This window comes from Fringilla coelebs (assembly GCF_963513975.1).
Source record: "Fringilla coelebs genome assembly, chromosome: 8".
NCBI lineage: Eukaryota > Metazoa > Chordata > Aves > Passeriformes > Fringillidae > Fringilla > Fringilla coelebs.
In genome coordinates, this window is record NC_140066.1 from 24,393,722 (window position 1) to 24,409,985 (window position 16,264).

The 16,264-nt window shown below is 56.1% G+C and overlaps 3 protein-coding genes across 4 annotated transcripts in view; all 3 read left to right on the plus strand.

The window, feature by feature from the left end:
- Positions 1-463: 463 nt before the first annotated feature.
- BORCS7 (BLOC-1 related complex subunit 7) lies at positions 464-3,629 on the plus strand (the record flags this gene model as incomplete). Of its 2 annotated transcripts, XM_084210844.1 has the most annotated exons (5): positions 464-604; positions 999-1,061; positions 1,505-1,548; positions 1,965-1,985; positions 2,411-3,629. In XM_084210844.1, 5 exons carry the CDS (start codon positions 464-466, stop codon positions 2,460-2,462), a joined length of 321 nt encoding a protein of 106 aa, XP_084066970.1. In that variant the 3' UTR covers positions 2,463-3,629. The 2 variants fall into 2 exon arrangements, with proteins under 2 accessions (XP_084066970.1, XP_084066971.1); XM_084210845.1 differs by lacking the exons at positions 1,965-1,985; positions 2,411-3,629 and adding an exon at positions 1,674-1,872.
- A 597-nt stretch (positions 3,630-4,226) lies between these two features.
- AS3MT (arsenite methyltransferase) lies at positions 4,227-8,176 on the plus strand. The gene is made up of 11 exons (XM_084210263.1): positions 4,227-4,238; positions 4,577-4,617; positions 5,090-5,217; positions 5,324-5,474; positions 5,546-5,682; positions 5,943-6,012; positions 6,245-6,326; positions 6,413-6,544; positions 6,640-6,782; positions 7,161-7,295; positions 8,060-8,176. Coding segments are annotated over exons 1-11 (1,119 nt in total). The 5' UTR covers positions 4,227-4,237; the 3' UTR covers positions 8,159-8,176.
- A 3,144-nt stretch (positions 8,177-11,320) lies between these two features.
- Positions 11,321-16,264, plus strand: part of CNNM2 (cyclin and CBS domain divalent metal cation transport mediator 2) — a gene marked incomplete at its 5' end in the record, with an annotated part of 115,772 nt that continues 110,828 nt past the window's right edge. Inside the window, one exon of the mRNA XM_084210305.1 lies at positions 11,321-12,890. Coding sequence (XP_084066431.1) covers positions 11,321-12,890 — 1,570 coding nt within the window. The remainder of the gene's footprint in view (positions 12,891-16,264) is intronic.

Sequence of the window (16,264 nt, forward strand, 5' to 3'; positions counted from 1 at the left end):
CGGGGCACTGGAATCCATCCGCAGCCTCGACAGATCCGGGAGGGAATGGGCAGCACTAGAAATTTTGATAAGCGCGGAGCATCCCTCATCATCAGCTCTTGTCAATGCTGGGGAGACACGGATAGCACTGGACACTGCTGGGCAGCGCTCGGCAGTGCTGGTGAGCGCCGGTCAGCCTCTGGTACCATTGGTCAACCCTGGTCAATACAGGCAAGTACTGGCCAGGGCTGAGAAACCCTGGTCAGCGCTGGTCAGCCTTGATCTGTGCTTGTCAGTGCTGGGCAGCCTGTGGGTGTCCGTGCCCGAGGCGATGAGGTGTCCCGGGGGAGTCCTTTGGGAACTGAGGCCCCTCCCAGCAGTATCCCCGACAACCGCGGACTCTGCGCCTTCCCGAGCCTTCAGGCCCCCGGCGCTCGCCGTAGCGGCTCCCGGGGTAGGCGGGGCGGGGCGCGGGCGGGGTAAGATGGCGGCGGGGGGCGCGGCGGATGCCCAGGCGCGCTTTGGCCACTCGGTGAAGGGGCTCCTGACCGAGAAGGTGACGAGCTGTGGCACCGACGTGATCGCTCTCACTAAGCAGGTGCTGAAGGGCTCCCGTAGCGCCGAGGTGAGCGGCGGGTACCGGCCGGCGGCCGATTACAGGGCCGGAGAGGAGCTGGGAGCGGGGAGGGCGGCGCAATGCCTGCTGGGAGCTGTAGTCCGACGAGAGGACACATCCTTGTGTTCGGGCAGGGGCGGGGACGGGGACGGCGGGAGCGGAATGCGGGCACGGCTGGGCAGCGCCTCGGGACTCCGGCGGTGGCAGGCGGGAGGGTGACCGCCAGCTTTCCAGGGTGACAGGTGGGAGCGGTGCCTCAGGCGCTCCCGATGGATGTGCCGTCGCGGCGCTGCGGTGATCCCCGCACGGTGTCACCCCGAGTGTCACCCTGCCAGCCGTCACGGGGGCCTCGGGAAACGCAAAGCTGCAGCGTCTCAGTCTGGTCTGTACCTTTGTCTTGTAGCTCCTGGGTCAAGCTGCGAGAAACATGGTGATGCAAGAAGATGCCATCTTGCACTCGGAAGATGTAAGCTGTGTTCTTGTGTGGAGCAGCAGTGTTTCTAGGGACGGGAGGAGAGGAGGGTGGTAAGAACAGTTTGCAGCCGTGCTACCGGAGCCCTGGAATCAAATACATGACTTCAGGTAGCAGGGCTGGTGGCCAGAATAATTTTATGCTTCCTTAGACCCAGTGCTGCTGGACTCTTGGTGTCCTGCAGGCCAGCCAGCCCTTAAGCTGAGCCTTCTCTGACAGAAAGCTTGAGGGACTGTGGGCTGAAATAAAGCACTTATGTCTCTTGCCTGTCACTGGGAAAGGAGAAGGAAGTGTGCCACTGCTGACAGATTCCAGCGGGGGTGTTTTGCAGTCAGTGCAGCAACAGAGTGGTGGCTGTGCTGGAGGAACCCCTAGGGCATTAGGACAGCTGCACTGTGATTTCTGTAGGCATTCATTCTTTGTTTTGTTCTCCACAGAGTTTAAGAAAAATGGCCATAATAACTACTCATCTACAGTACCAGTAAGTAAGGGTCACCAGTAAGTAGGCGTTCTCTCTTGGGGGCTGAGTGGATCCCTCAGTCCTTCTCTGTTCTCCTTAAAGACTTTGCATGAAGCTGCCAGCTCAGACTGATCCCTCTTTTGCAGTTCTTCAAAGCTGAGCAGGCCTTGGAGCTGCAATTTTCCAGCCCTCTTCAGGCTGTTTTGGGGTGGGAGCTGAAATTTTTGTCTCCTGTGTGCCATGCACTGTGTCTCCCATGAGTGTGTATGATGCACCTGGGACTAAGAAGGAGAAGCCAGTGCTGCTTCTGTCCCCCAGAACTTAATCTAGAAACACCCTGGAGTTTTGGCCTCTTGAGCTCTTGTTTGACATAACATAAACTGTGACTAAGATTTTGTTTTTCTAATGCTCTTTTTGTCTTTCCTGTTCTCATATAGGCAAGAAGCAATTCAAAAGAAGTGAGTTCTGGGAGGACCTGGGGAACACGTGTGTGGGGGTAGAAAGGGGAAGGTGATGGAGTTGGATGGGGGAAAGCAGAATGGAGAGGTTTTTGCAGCTGCCTTTGAGGCAGATGCTGGCCCAGCAGGATAACATGTCAGTATTGTGAAGAGATGGGAATTTGAGTGAAGAGATGGGATTCATACCCAAGCTTCCTTTGATTCCTTCCTATCCGCTGATGTGATAGAGCATGTGAGGTCACTTGTGAGAGGAGGTGAGGGTGGTGAGGTTTCCTTTGTGGGGACACAAAGGGGGGTTGGGGGACCCCAGGGGTTCTCTTTGCTGTAGTGTCAGCTCTAGAGGTGTTCTGATGCCTTGGGCACAGGCAGCACAGCACAGTCTGGGAGCAGATCTCACCATGACTCTCCTCTTGCTTGGTGCCCAGCGTGGAGCGCTCGTCAAACCTTCAGGACCAGCTGAGTCACTTGCTGAAATGAAGAGCAGCCGAAGCTCGAGGAAATCTGGACCAGCACTGAGGGAGTGAAGTGTTCTCCACCTTCCAGCCCCTGGGGCTCAGAACTATGTCTGGATGATGCTGGATGTCAGCTGGGATATGTGCAGAGTCTGTGCTTCTGGGCACGTGGCCCCCTCTCGTGTGCCTGCATCCACACCTCTGCTCCAGAATGCTCACCTGCACACCTGCACCTGGCTGAAACAAACTTCCCTGAAACTTTGCTCTTCCCAATAATTCCTGTGTCTGCTTACTTCCTATGTAGCATGAAGTGCTCAGCCCACCCCAGCACCCTTGGCAACAAATGCAGGGTTGAGGCATGGCATTTAAATGCAGGTGCCTGGAGTTAGCCACTGGTCTGTATTTAGCCACAGAGGTGGCACAGAATGCAGTTTATTTAGGGCATTTTAATCAGCGTGAGCTGCAAGTGCCTGGGCAGGGGAGAGGTGCTTCAGTGTAGGCTGAGGTGCCAGTCCCAGCACAGAGTTTCTGAAACCAGGAACCTAAGCACACACATCTGCCAGTGGCCTAGCTGGATGTGGTTTGGCCATCATCCTTCTCAGAGGTTATCTTATTTTCCTCTCTGCCAGAGTTTGGAACATCATCCCTTTGCCAGCCCATATGTGCTGCATTCGGCCTTCAAGTGCATTCCTTCTCCTGGGCTGCTGCTCCAGCTTTTGATGAAGCAGCCTTGGCTGTGGTGTGTGTTTGTATCTGGTTGGGAAGGTATCCAAAGGCCCGTCTGGGAAGCAGGCAAGAGAGCATCAGGAGCTGGTGTGCTTAGTTCTACACTGCTCTGTTGAAAACTAGTGAGCTGTTCACATCCAGGACCAGCTATAAATACTGTGTCTTGTTTTTGGTAAGTCACTTATCTGGAGCACTTGGAGTGCACGGGAAGCACTTGTTTCCCTGAGTGTGCTTTTCACAAGCTGATAGGAGCAGGCAGGCTGAGAGCTGACACGGGCCTGCCACATTCCTGTTGGAATGCTGCTGGAGTCTGGCTCCTGTGTTGCAGAGCCTTCTCAGACTAGATTTCACCATCCCTGCCTGTATTTTTGCCTTGGGTGACATTCTGACCTCAGCTTTGCAGGTGCACTTTGGGAATGAGAGTTTTCCCTGCTACTCTCTTGCTGGGAATAAAAGCTGTCCTGTACACCACCAAACTGCAGCAGTCTGTCCTGGGTTCTGTTGCTAGCCGTCCCTGTGCACTAGGGAGACTTTGGGATGGTGGGTCTCTGCCCCCTAGGATCCCCCATTCTTCTTCAGCTCAGAGGGCTTTGCAGAGGCAGTGTGACCTTGCTGCAGGTGCCTTGTCCCTTCCAAAGTCCTGTCCTCTGCAGGGCGGAAGCCAGGCCGGGCAGCATGGGCTGCCGGGACAGCACAGGATACTGGGGAGGAGAGTGGGACAGCACGGGATACTGTGGCATTAAATTTGCGTCTCCCTGCCTTTGAGACAAGCAGGGACAGGGCTGCACTGTGGACATGCAGAGCTGTTGGGGAACAGGCAGCAGGGTAGGTTTTGGGGGTGTGGGTGTAGCAAGAACCGTGAATGACGGCAGTGTGCTCAGCACGGGAGCGGGGCCGGCAGCCTCGCCGTGCCCGTGTCCCGCGGGGCCGTGTGCCAGGAGCCTGGGCAGGCGGGAGCCGCTGCCAGGGCGGAAGCCAGGCCGGGCAGCGTGGGCTGCCGGGACAGCACAGGATACTGGGGAGGAGCGTGGGCTGGGCTGGGCAGAGGCTGGCTGGGGCTCTGCGGCTGGAGGCAGTAAGACAGCTCTGGGCCTCTGCCGGCGATGCTGGGACTGCCCTTGGGGCCAAGGGCTCTGCAAAGCAGGGGAGGGGGATTTACCCCACCGGGATGCTTTGGGGGCTAATCTCTCCAGGGCAGCTGGGACTGGATTTTTGGGGTGGAGGGATGTTGTCAGGTGCCTTCTGGAGCGTCCTATTAGACCGCAAGTTTGGGGGGATTCTCAGGGTTCTGCTGGGGGAGAGCAAAAAGTGCTGCGGAATCTGGGGAAAGAGGGGGATTCAGAATTCTTGGGAGGAGCTGGTGTGGTGCCTATCTCTGTGGTGTCAGCCACCAGCCCCACATTCCCGTTGCAGTGGCAACTCCCATCGGAGAGCAGATCCACCAGGAGGTGCAGGTGAGGAGTGGATGGGAGCTGGGAAGGGATGGGGCAGTTGGGTTGGGGTGCGTGCCTGGGCTGTGCTAGAGCCTCTGCTGCCATTAGAGGATTAAGCTTGTTTCTGGGCCCAGATGAAAATGCCAGGTGTGGGGGTTGGAGCAACCTGACATTTCCCTGCTCTTGTTCTTTGTACCCTTCTCAGCCAGGGAAATGGTGGCTGCAGCCTGCAACGTTACTGAAAATGGGAATTAAATTCCGTCCTGCACAAACCCATCAGTGTGTGTAAGCAAAGGGAGCTGGGGAGGATGAGGGCAAAGGGATGCCTGATCTTCCCGTAGTTTTTGGCTAGGTGGAAATGAGAGTGCCAGTGCCAGAGGACATGTGCACATGTACAGGCTGAGTGCAGGCATGCCCCCCATGTTTTAGAGCATAGGGAGCTACCAGGGCTCAGCTTGGCACAGTTTAGTGGCCTCTGTCCTTCCCATCTCAGGACTACTATGGCAAAGAACTGCAGAAGTCAGAGGACCTCAAAACCAATGCATGCATCACCTCAGCCAGGCCTGTTTCCAAGGTGGTGAGAAATGCTCTGGAGCGCGTCCATGAGGAGGTGGTGGCCAGGTAAACCCCAGGGTCTCTCCTCCACTGCCGCATCCCCATGGGCTGCAGCTCCTTCTTGGCCGTGCCATGGGGCACCTCCACCCAGCTCAGCTCAGCATCCCCCCAGGTACTACGGCTGCGGTCTGGTGATCCCTGAGTGCCTGACATCATGCCGGATTCTGGACCTGGGCAGCGGCAGCGGCAGAGACTGCTACCTCCTGAGCCAGCTGGTCGGAGAGCAGGGCCACGTCACCGGGATAGATATGACCGAGGGCCAAGTACGGCACGGATCTGGGGCTCCCCGTCATCCTTCCAGCAGCCCCCCACATCATTCCCTTCCTCCTGCCAGGTTGAGGTGGCAAAGAAGCACATTGCCTACCACACGGATAAGTTTGGCTATCAAAAGCCGAATGTGGAGTTCTTCCATGGTTACATGGAGAAGCTGGGTGATGCTGGACTGGCTGATGAGAGTTACGATATTGTCATGTAGGTGCCATGCAGGGCAGTCACCCCTAGTCCTGCTGCTTCCCAGGGCTGTGGGCTGGGTCTGCATCCCAAGGGGTCACTGCTTCAGAAGCACATGTTAGAAAAAGGGAAATCCTAAGCCAGAGTCTGGGCTAGAGTCTGGGAATATAAACTGCCCTTTTCATGGTCGTATTGGTGTTTCCAAATGCTGTATGAAGCAATGGGACACACAGCTACATGTGCAAGAAGGTGCAAATAAGCCTTGGTCTCCTCCCCCACAGCTCCAACTGCGTGATCAACCTTGCCCCTGACAAGAGGGCTGTGCTGCAGGAGGCCTTCCGTGTGCTGAAGGTGATGGTGGGCTCATTCCCATGGCAGAAAAGCAGGCTTGGGGTCGCCCTGTTGTTGAAGTGCCACTGAGAAGCAGCAAATGGGATCTGGCAAGGCGCAGATATGGGATGGGGTCAGGGGAGGGCATTTCTGTGGAGGGTCCCAAGCAGGACCCAAGGGGGTTCCCAATTCTCCTTGCCCCTTTTGTCTCTTTGCTTCTTGAGGCCTCCCTTCACTCCTTGTTGCCCTCCAGCCCGGGGGAGAGATGTACTTCAGTGATGTCTATGCCAGCCAGCGCCTGAGCGAGACCATCCGGAAGCACCGGGTGTTGTGGGGTGTGTAGGGCTGTGGGATGGGGGTGATGTGGCATAGGGGGACTGGACCTTTGCCTCCATCCCCCATGTCTGTGGTCTCGTACCAGGAGAATGCCTGGCAGGAGCCCTGTACTGGAGAGACCTGTACAGCATTGCGGAGGAGGTGGGGTTCAGCCCCCCATGCCTGGTCACCGCCAGCCCCATCACCATTGGCGACAAGGAGCTGGAGGGCATTGTCGGTGAGGATCCAGCCAGGGAGTGCCAGCTGTGGGGAGCTCTGCTGGGATCCCAGCCCAGGTGTTCAGTGCCCAAGCCACCAACCTCTCCCTTGTAGGTGACTGCTGCTTTGTTTCCGCGACTTACCGCCTGTTCAAGGTGCCGGGTGGCAGCCGGACCGGGCCAGGACAGGCCACCTACAATGGCGGCATTGTGGGTCACGAGCGAGAGCTGGTGTTTGATGCCAACTTCACCTTCAAGGTTTGGGGACACATGCTGGGGCTCTGTAGGGAAGACTTAAAGCTGATGAAGCTGCTACTCAGCAGCATCCTCTGTGATCTGGGGGGCAAGCTTTGGTGGAGGGGGAGCCAAGGGGCTGTGTAAGCCCAGGGGAGTGCAAATGTCCAGGAAAGGGAGGCAGAAGCATGCATTGCTTTGTGGTAAAGGTAGAAGAAGGACATCCATGGTGGCTTCCCAGAATGGTTTGAAGCCCGATGTTTGGGTTTTGTGGGTTTTTCTTCAGGTTTTGGGCCATGATGAGCTCCTGCTTTCACTCTCCCCATTATGTGACTGGGTGGCTGGAGTCCCCTGGGGCACATATCCAGGACCCCAGACCTGTGACCATTCCTCTGCCCCCAGGAAGGAGAGGTGGTGGACGTGGATGCTGAGATGGCTGCGATCTTGCAGAGCTCCAGGTTTGCGGAGAAGTTCCTGATCCGAGCTGGTGGAGCCAACGCTGCAGCACCGCAGGGCTGCTGTAGCAAAGGAGTGAAGGTTGGTAGAGGGCAGCTCTGTGGCTGGGTTAAGGAATTGGGACATGGGTGTCCCATGCCATCAGAGTTGCTGTGGGGGATCAGAAGGGCTGTCGCATGATACCAAGACACCTGACTCCTTCTGGATGGGCAGGAGCTTGTGGGACACCAGGAGTGGTGCCTGGTTCCTGAGTCAGGACAAACTGTGCCCCTACCCAAGCTGGAGCCCTCCAAAGGGGAATCTGCTCTAACCACCCCAGCATGTCCATGGGAGCTAGTGAGGCTGACCGCTGACTTCTCTGAGGTCTCCCAAGGGGAGTCATCCTTCCCCTGAGGGGATTGCTGTGCACAGTCTCCCCCAGGGAGATGATGGACCATCCCCACGGTTTCTTCCTGCCCATTGCTCTCCCAGCTGCTGATGGAAGAGCAGTTTGGCCCTGGCTGCCAACCCTGACCCTACAGCACAAAGCATTCTATCTGCTGGAAGCCTATCTCTTCTCCTTGGTGGTCCTTGCAGCCTGTAGATGGGCCAGGAGATAAAAGGGAGATAACACCCTGCAGCTGCGTATCCCTGAAATACAGCCTCATGCTTAGGAAGGAGAGATTTTCTCAGGACTCTGTCCAAGCAGGAGGCATTTCTCAGATAAAAGCAGAGCCATAGTCCCAGCTGGAGTGACTCAGAGGCTGCCCCCCATGAGAGTTAAGGAAGTGCCAAGTGCCACTTTCTCAGGTGCCTCTTGGTTCCCACTGGCCTGATCCTGCCCTGGGTTTTTCTCTGTCCTTCAGGAGAAGATCTGTGATCCCTTCCAGCTGCTGGAGCGGCTGAGAGCCCCAGGTCCTGCCAGCTGTTCTGGTGGCAGCTGTGGTCCCTCAGGGTGCTGCTGAGCGGCAAGTGGTGTCCCCACACCCCTGTTGAAAGTCAGTGGGGCAAGAGGACATGGCCCCAGTGACGTCTTCCACAGAGAGCAAATAAACATGTCTGAGCTCAAAGGTTGTGTGTTTTGTAGCTGCCACAGGGCCATGGGTGCTGTGCTTCCCTGGCAGGGCTGGTGGGGTGGGTTGTGCCTGGTTGCAGTGAGGACCTGTCCTGTGAGTCCCCTCACTGTGGGGCTGACAGTGGCTGTGTGGCTTGGGCACACAGGCAGGGACAGTCTCTGTCTCTCTTGCAGCCCTGCAGCCTGTTCCAGGAGATGGTTGCTCTCTCATTCCCTGTGCAGCACCACTGAGGTTTCTGTTTTTCCTGGACGCCATCTAGTTGGAAAACCCTGAGTCCCCTGCAGGCATCTCACCTGCAGAGCTTTGCAGGGAAATTCAGCAGTTCTGGAAAAGCAGAAACGCATCCAGCTGCATCCCAGAGCAGGCAAAGAGCAAGGTAGGAGGGCTTTTAGGGTGTGGTGGGAGGTGATGGACTGCATTCCTGCTGCCCAGCGTGAATCCCACAGGACCTGGCCCACAGAAGGTGCTTGGGAAAGGCCGGGGGCTGCTGAACAGCTAAACTTAGAAATAAGGGACCATTTCCACCCCTCCTCACACTGATTTTACAGGAGGGACCAAATTTCCTATCTCTGCCATTTAAGCATCATCTTGCTGTGGCATGGGGGAAGTTAAGAAGCAAAACCCAATAAAATTTGGGTTCAAAAAGAAGCCGGCCAATGCCAAGGATGTTCTGCCATAGCAGTAGCAGTGGCTGAGGAGGGTCCAGGTGTTCAGGACACCGGAAAGTGTTCTAAAATTGTGTGGAATGACCTTGGGAGGAAGGAGCTGTTTAATACACACACCGTACCCCCAGCCCTCTTCCTAGATTACTTACAAAGGCTTCATCCAAGTCCCCAAACAGCTCATCCTGGGAGGTTTGCAGCAATTAGCTCCTGCTATCAAAGACAGCCTTCCCAGTGGGAAGGGAAGAGCAGGTGGGGTGAGGGGGGAGTCCTACCTGCAAATCCCTTCATTAAAAAGACATGAGTCCCTGGCATGGCCTTTCAACTTGCCTGGGAAGGGCTGCATCCACAGCGAGATCCCTGCTCTGTGCATACAGAAAAAGGCCACAGCTCAAATGCCACTATATTTGCATTGCACTGTGTTTTTCCCAAATTCTCAGCATGTCAGGAAGGAAGCAGCTAAGAGAACTTAACTTTGATGTGGAGCATTAGAGGTCGTCACCAGGCTGCGGGTGAGGTGGTGTCCTCTTTTCTTGGCTTTATTTGTGCATGCACAGCCTTGGGGTTTTTAGCCCCAGTGTATGAAAAGAGGAGGTCCTGCAGCCCTATCCCTTGTGAGGAGCCCTGGCATAATCTGTCCAACACCCCAGTCTATATTTTGGTGACTGTAGTGATGGCCCAAATCCTGTTGTCCTATCGTGAAGCTCTGCAGCATTGGGGTCCTCCCTTGCAGGCAGAGAGGGTGTTGTGATGGCAGCAGCCAGAGGTTGTGATGGTCTGATTCACTCTGAGGGGAAAGGGAAGGGATTCCCGAGTCCCTGCTAACTCTGTGGTTAGCAGGGTGTCCTGTGGTTCAGGGACACCTGTCACCTCCTTAGGGGAGCAGAACTCCCTCAGGATAAGCTGAATGAGGTTTGGGACCAGGAAAGATTTGTGGCTACAGCTCCCAGAGGACTCTGCTCTTCTTCACATCTTATTGGGTTGCCCTGCACAATTTATTCTTCCATTTTCCAAGCACTTAAATAGCAGGGAGAGTGTTTTACCGCTTCAAAAGGGTGTCAGCTACCACAAGCCACCCTGGTTGCTCCCACGGCTGTTTGTTGCTGGCTCTCCAGGATGCTGAACTCTTTCCTGGCTCCTTCAAGTGATGGACATGGAGCGGTGATGCCCGGGCGTGGGGTGTGTGTTGCCCCAGCTGGGATTGCGGCACAGCAGCCGAGGCCTGGGACACAGCCGGGCTCCCAGGGCCGTGGGACATGGCGCAGGGAATTTGCATGTGGTTTCATGAATCGGGGCTCTCGGCCCTCCGTGCATCCATGAACTGAGGATGAGCAGGGCGGGACAGCTGGGGCGGCTTTGGATGTCCCCAACGGGAGCTCCAAACCCCGGCCCCGCTCACCCCACGCCGCGGCACGGGGCGGCGGAGCAGAGCAGAGGTGAGGGAGGAGGGCGACCCGGCCTATTCGGTATTTAATGGTTAATTCCGCTCTCAGGCGCGACACAACCGAGGAGATGTCGGGGCGGAGGGTGCCCGGGGGCCGCATTGTGACAGCTCGATTTCTTGACCGTCGCACGGTACTGCACCGGCGGCGGCTCGGGGCCGACTGGAAAACAGGCACAGCTGAGAGCCGTCTCCGCCGCAGTAGATCCCGGCGGGAGGCACCGGGGTGCGCCCCGTCGGGCCGGGCTTACGAGGCGCGGCGGGACCGCCAGGGGGCACTGCGCGACCGCCGACCGCTGCGGCGCGCGGACGCGGGGCGGCGCTCCCGGGCCACTGAAGGGGGCGAGCGGCGCGGTGGGGCCGAGGGGAGCGGCGGTCGCCGTGGGCCGGGCGGGAGCGGCGGGGGAAGCGGGATCGCCGGGGCCGTTCGGCCGCCCTGTGCCCGGCGCGGGCGCTCCCGGGGCCGCTTCTGCCGAGCGCAGCGCGCGCCGGCCGCACCGCGCCCCCATTGGTCGCGCCCCTCCTAGGGCTCCGCCCCCTTCGGCCCCGAGCGCCGCCGTCATTGGCCACGGCCGCACGGCCGGCCCCGCCCCCTCGCGCCCGGCGTACACACCGGAGTCACGCGCCCCCAGGGCTGGGGAGGGGGCGGGACACAGAGGAGGCGTGGCCTGGCGCTGATTGGCGAGCGGGCGGGCGCTGATTGGCGGCGCCCGGCAGAGGCCCCTCCCCCGAGCGGCGGGCGGGGCGGGGCGGGGCGGGCGCGGGTAGAGGCGGCGCTGGTCGGCCCGGCCCGGCAGTCGCCGCCCGTCGGGTCCCGCGGGCAGCTGAGCCCGTGCCTCGCCCGCCGCCGCCGCGCCCGCCGCCACCGCCGCCGCCGGGGACGCCGGGGCACGCCGCAGGCGCTGCGCGGTGATGCGGGGCCGCGGCGGCGCCGAGCCCTGACTAAAGATGGCCGCGCTGCCCGGTGGGAACATGGCGGGGGGCGGCCGGGGGGCGCGGGTGTTGCTCTTGCTGCTGCTCGGCGGCTGTCTGGGCCGGCGGCCCCCGGCCGCCGCCGCTGCCGCGCCGCCCGCCGCCGTCGTGCCCCCGCCGGCGGCGGAGGAGACGGTGATCATCGGCCTGCGGCTGGAGGACACGGACGACGTCTCCTTCATGGAGGGGGGCGCGCTGCGGGTGAGCGAACGGACGCGGGTGAAGCTGCGGGTCTACGGGCAGAACATCAACAACGAGACGTGGTCGCGCATCGCTTTCACGGAGCACGAGCGGCGGCGGGGCGGGCGGGCGGCGGCGGGGCCGGCGGGGCGCGGCGGTGGCGGGGGCGGCGGCGGGTCGGCGGGCAGCGGTGGGGCCCCGCAGCGCTGCGGCATCCGCACCTCGGACATCATCATTCTGCCGCACATCGTGCTCAACCGCCGCACCTCGGGCATCATCGAGATCGAGATCAAGCCCCTGCGCAAAACGGAGAAGAGCAAGTCCTACTACCTGTGCACCTCCGTCTCGGCCCCCGCCGCCGCCGCCCTGGGGCCCGGGGCTCCCGGAGGGCTGGCGGGTGCCGAGGGGCCGGCGGGACCCCCACCCTGGGGTGAGACCACTTGGATCTACCATGACGGCGAGGACACCAAGATGATCGTGGGCGAGGAGAAGAAGTTCCTGCTGCCCTTCTGGCTGCAGGTCATCTTCATCTCGCTCCTCCTGTGCCTCTCGGGCATGTTCAGTGGCCTCAACCTGGGCCTGATGGCCCTGGACCCCATGGAACTGCGCATCGTGCAGAACTGTGGCACGGACAAAGAGAAGAACTACGCCAAGCGCATCGAGCCTGTGCGGCGTCAGGGCAACTACCTGCTGTGCTCCCTCCTGCTGGGCAATGTCCTGGTGAACACCACCCTTACCATCCTGCTGGACGACATTGCCGGCTCTGGGCTGGTGGCCGTGGTGGTCTCCACCATCGGTATCGTCATCTTCGGCGAGATCGTGCCGCAGGCTATTTGCTCTCGGCACGGCCTGGCCGTGGGCGCCAACACCATCTTCCTCACCAAGTTTTTCATGATGATGACCTTCCCGGCCTCCTATCCCGTAAGCAAGTTGCTGGACTGTGTCCTGGGCCAGGAGATCGGCACGGTCTATAACCGTGAGAAGTTGTTGGAGATGCTGCGGGTCACCGACCCTTATAACGATCTAGTCAAGGAGGAGCTCAACATTATCCAAGGAGCCCTGGAACTGCGCACCAAGACTGTGGAGGACGTGATGACTCCCCTCCGAGACTGCTTTATGATCGCCGCCGAGGCTGTGCTCGACTTCAACACGATGTCCGAGATCATGGAGAGCGGTTACACCCGCATCCCTGTTTTCGAGGGTGACCGCTCCAACATCGTGGACTTGCTCTTCGTTAAGGACCTGGCTTTTGTGGACCCCGATGACTGCACGCCACTCAAGACCATCACCCGCTTCTACAACCACCCGCTGCACTTCGTCTTCAATGACACCAAGCTCGATGCCATGCTGGAGGAGTTCAAGAAAGGTGGGCTCGTGCCTGCGGCGGGGGCGCGGTGGGGAGGTGCTGCTCGGTGGTGCTCAGCATCCACCTGCTTGCAGCAAGGGAGCTCCCCAGCAGGGGCTCGGGTTCCTGCTCATGGGAAGGTGCTTTCTGGACTGTGAGTGACCAGTATTTAGACATCTGCCAGATCTGCTCGTTCCCTGGGCCAGAAAGCTGACCCATGGCTGGGATGTGCCCCCAGCCTTTTTTCCCCCACTGCACTGGGATGTGTGTGTGGGCATGGTGCCAAGCAAGGTTGTTTTCCTTCTTGCTTTTTCCACTCATCTGTCCGTTATAGTGAGAACCGCTGACGGGAATCCGCGCCCATTGCTTGGCTGTGTCTTCTCAGTGCTTTTTCAGCTGGCCTGACTGGGAGGAGTGGGTGGGCTGCTCGGTGCCTTTCAGGCTCAGCGCACACACGTGCTGAGATAAACAAGGCGTTTTAGCTCCATTCATAGGCTCAGCCAGCCGTGTTCCAGTTGCTTTGACTGACACTTTGATCTTGTAACTCCTGAATCATTTCAATGTCTTAAAATATATTCCAAAGCACCTGTTGGTGCTGCGCTTCAGAGTTACAGCTCTTTTTCTCCAGGCTACCCTCTGCTTCAGGACCACAGGCTCAGCAGAGATGTGACCCTTTCTAACTCTTTGGTGTAGCTTATGTATCAGTCGCATCAGGATGGGACTGAGGCTTTCCACCTTTCTCTTAAGTGTAGGTGGTGCTGACTTGACAAATGCAACTTAATTCTTGTTAGAAGGTCTTGCTTGTGAGTAAGGAAAAAACATCCTTGCTTATGAGTAAAGAAGAAACATCTTTTCATTTTCTTTTTAAAATCTGTTCCTCTCTGCAAGCCAAATAATAATGCTCTGTGGCCTGTGCAGGACAGAGCTTTTAAAGCAGTTGTTAAGTGAAATTTCAGACAGTTTGGATGTGTGGACTTCTGTGCTGGAAAAAGGCTATTTGGAGTGCCACCAGACTCCTGGGTTCGTACCCAGGGAGATCTGATCAAAGTACAATGGAGCAGCACAGTTCCTGGAGGATGATTTGCTTGAGAAGGGAAATCTAGTGGGGAATATTTGAGCTCACCTTTTATTAATTGCATAAATTACCTTGAAAAAAAACTTTGTTAATTGGTGAATGTTCTTTCCAGAGAAGTTTAAATTACAACTTAATTTTCAGTTGCTGTTTTGTCCACAGGCTAAGCTCTTGTGTCGTGGCATTGGATCTTCTTCATCCTGTTTAACTCAGTTGTGGGGGTTTGGAGGGTTACCTCATGTTTATTTCATCTTTGTGTATAGAAGATGAATGTACTCCTGCTTTTTTCTGACCAGTGCAGTGGTGGTTATCTTATCTCTTTCAGCCTGTGTGTAGAGATGGGAAAGTCTTACTTGGTTTTGGAGGTGTGGAAGGAGAGATGAGGGAGGGCCTCCCTTGGCTTTGGTTTCTACACTGCAGGATCTGCAGCTTGGATGTGGGAAACTCAATGATGTCACTTAACTGTTGGCTGGTTAAGGTGGATTTTGCTGCATGTGTGAGTGAAGGGCGCTTCTTTTTCCTCTCTGTCCCTGTCGTTCAGACTCCAGATAGCACAACAGGGTTCTTAGCCTGTAGTGAGACTTGTGAGTGTGTTCTAGTTCTGTATGCAGCAATGTGTCTGAAGAAATGCATGTTATGTTGGTAAGTTATGTTCCCAGGTCTGAAAGGATGGAATGCACTCCTGTGTGTTAGCACAGTCCTTTTATTTAACAGCTGGGAGAATGAGGTGAGCGCTTTAATCCTGCGAGAGTGGCTAAGCCAAATTCCTCCTTAGAGTTCCTGAAACTGGTGCTTAAAATAGGATTCTTAAAAATTCTCCTGGGTGGCTTGGAAGGTGCAGACTAGAGATCCCTTTCCCTGGTAGCCAGTCTCTTGCCTGTGCTAGGAAACATCCCAGTAGCACAAGTTGAGGATGGCTGTTAACGTGTGTGTTCCCTCCTGCCAATGCTGAGCCCTGGCATAGTCTCTGTAGTTGGGAATTAATTCAGGCTTGTTTGAGCATACTTAAATGTTTACTCCAGAGTCACTATGCTGGTTGGTCTGTATGGGCAAGCCCTGGGTTAGGATCTGCTTTGTCCTAACTGGTTTCTCTTTAAAAAGTGCAGATATAGTGGAAATAAGTGGCTTCCTTTGTGTCCTTTGAAATGAATGTAAATAACTGATAGCTGGCTTGATCTGGCATAGCACAGTGTCTTTTGCAAGAGCTCTTCCAACTTTCTTCTTCAGAGCAACCTTGCCAAATTCCCATGAGAATGTACAAATTAAGGGTGAGAATCAAATTGCGTGTTACTCTCCAGTAGAGTGTTAGAAATAAATAAGCTTACTGTTTTTAATCATTCCCTTCCCATCACACTGATCTTCTGCCACAGCCAGCTTGCTTCAAAACTCATAAGTGTGTCTTTTTTGATACCCAGGCCCCTGCTACCACTGTTGGGTGCAAAAGGCAGTTCATGTGATAGTGCTGCCAGGTAAAACTTTTAATTGATTTGAGGAGAGAGGATGGGGTTTTTTCTAAAAAGTTTGATAATTAGCTGGATAGGTGAGGTATTGAAACTCACATTTTGGGCAGAAGCAAAACCTTAACCTAAATGTGGAATGGAGGCTTACCAGGAGGTGGTTAAAATCCAAACACAGCAGGATATATGCATCCTTGTACTGTTGCAGAAGATGAAATGGGTAGTTCTGTAATTGTTCTAGTGCTTAGGCTGAACAGCTGGAGGATTTGGTGATGGGCCTATTGTTAACATTCTTTGACTATAATTGCAAAATAAGTATCTGTTTCACTTCCATGCTGTCAGGCAAGAAACTTAATTTTAAGAGAGCTTCAGCACATTCCCACCCCCTTGCTGGTCTAATCTCCTAAAGTGTGAATAAACATGATTCCTGAAGCAGTCCACAAACAAGCTTCTCCTCTAAAAAGCATGGTTTACTTGCAAATAAATAAATAATTAAGTAGCTTTTGAAATAGGTGCGATTTTATTGTTCTAAAAACAGACCTTAAACTTTTAGTAGAGCTGTCGAATCCACTTGTCTACAGGTTAAGCAGACCGAGTGCTTAACTTGAATTCAGTCATTCAAATTTAATATAAGGGAGTCTAAGGTACCTTTTGTACTGGCCTAGGAAAGGACCTGTCTGACTTTGCTCAGAGCCAAGAGGGATTTCATTTGAAATAGTTCACTCCCAGCTAATCTAATGTTGGCCATTGCAGTAAAGGGGAGTGAGGTGTTACCTGTTTCAGGATTGATTTGTGTTGTGGTTCCTAATCTGCAGCAGGCATTGAGTGAGCCACAGAATCATCTTTGGAAAGAAGCTGGTGAACTG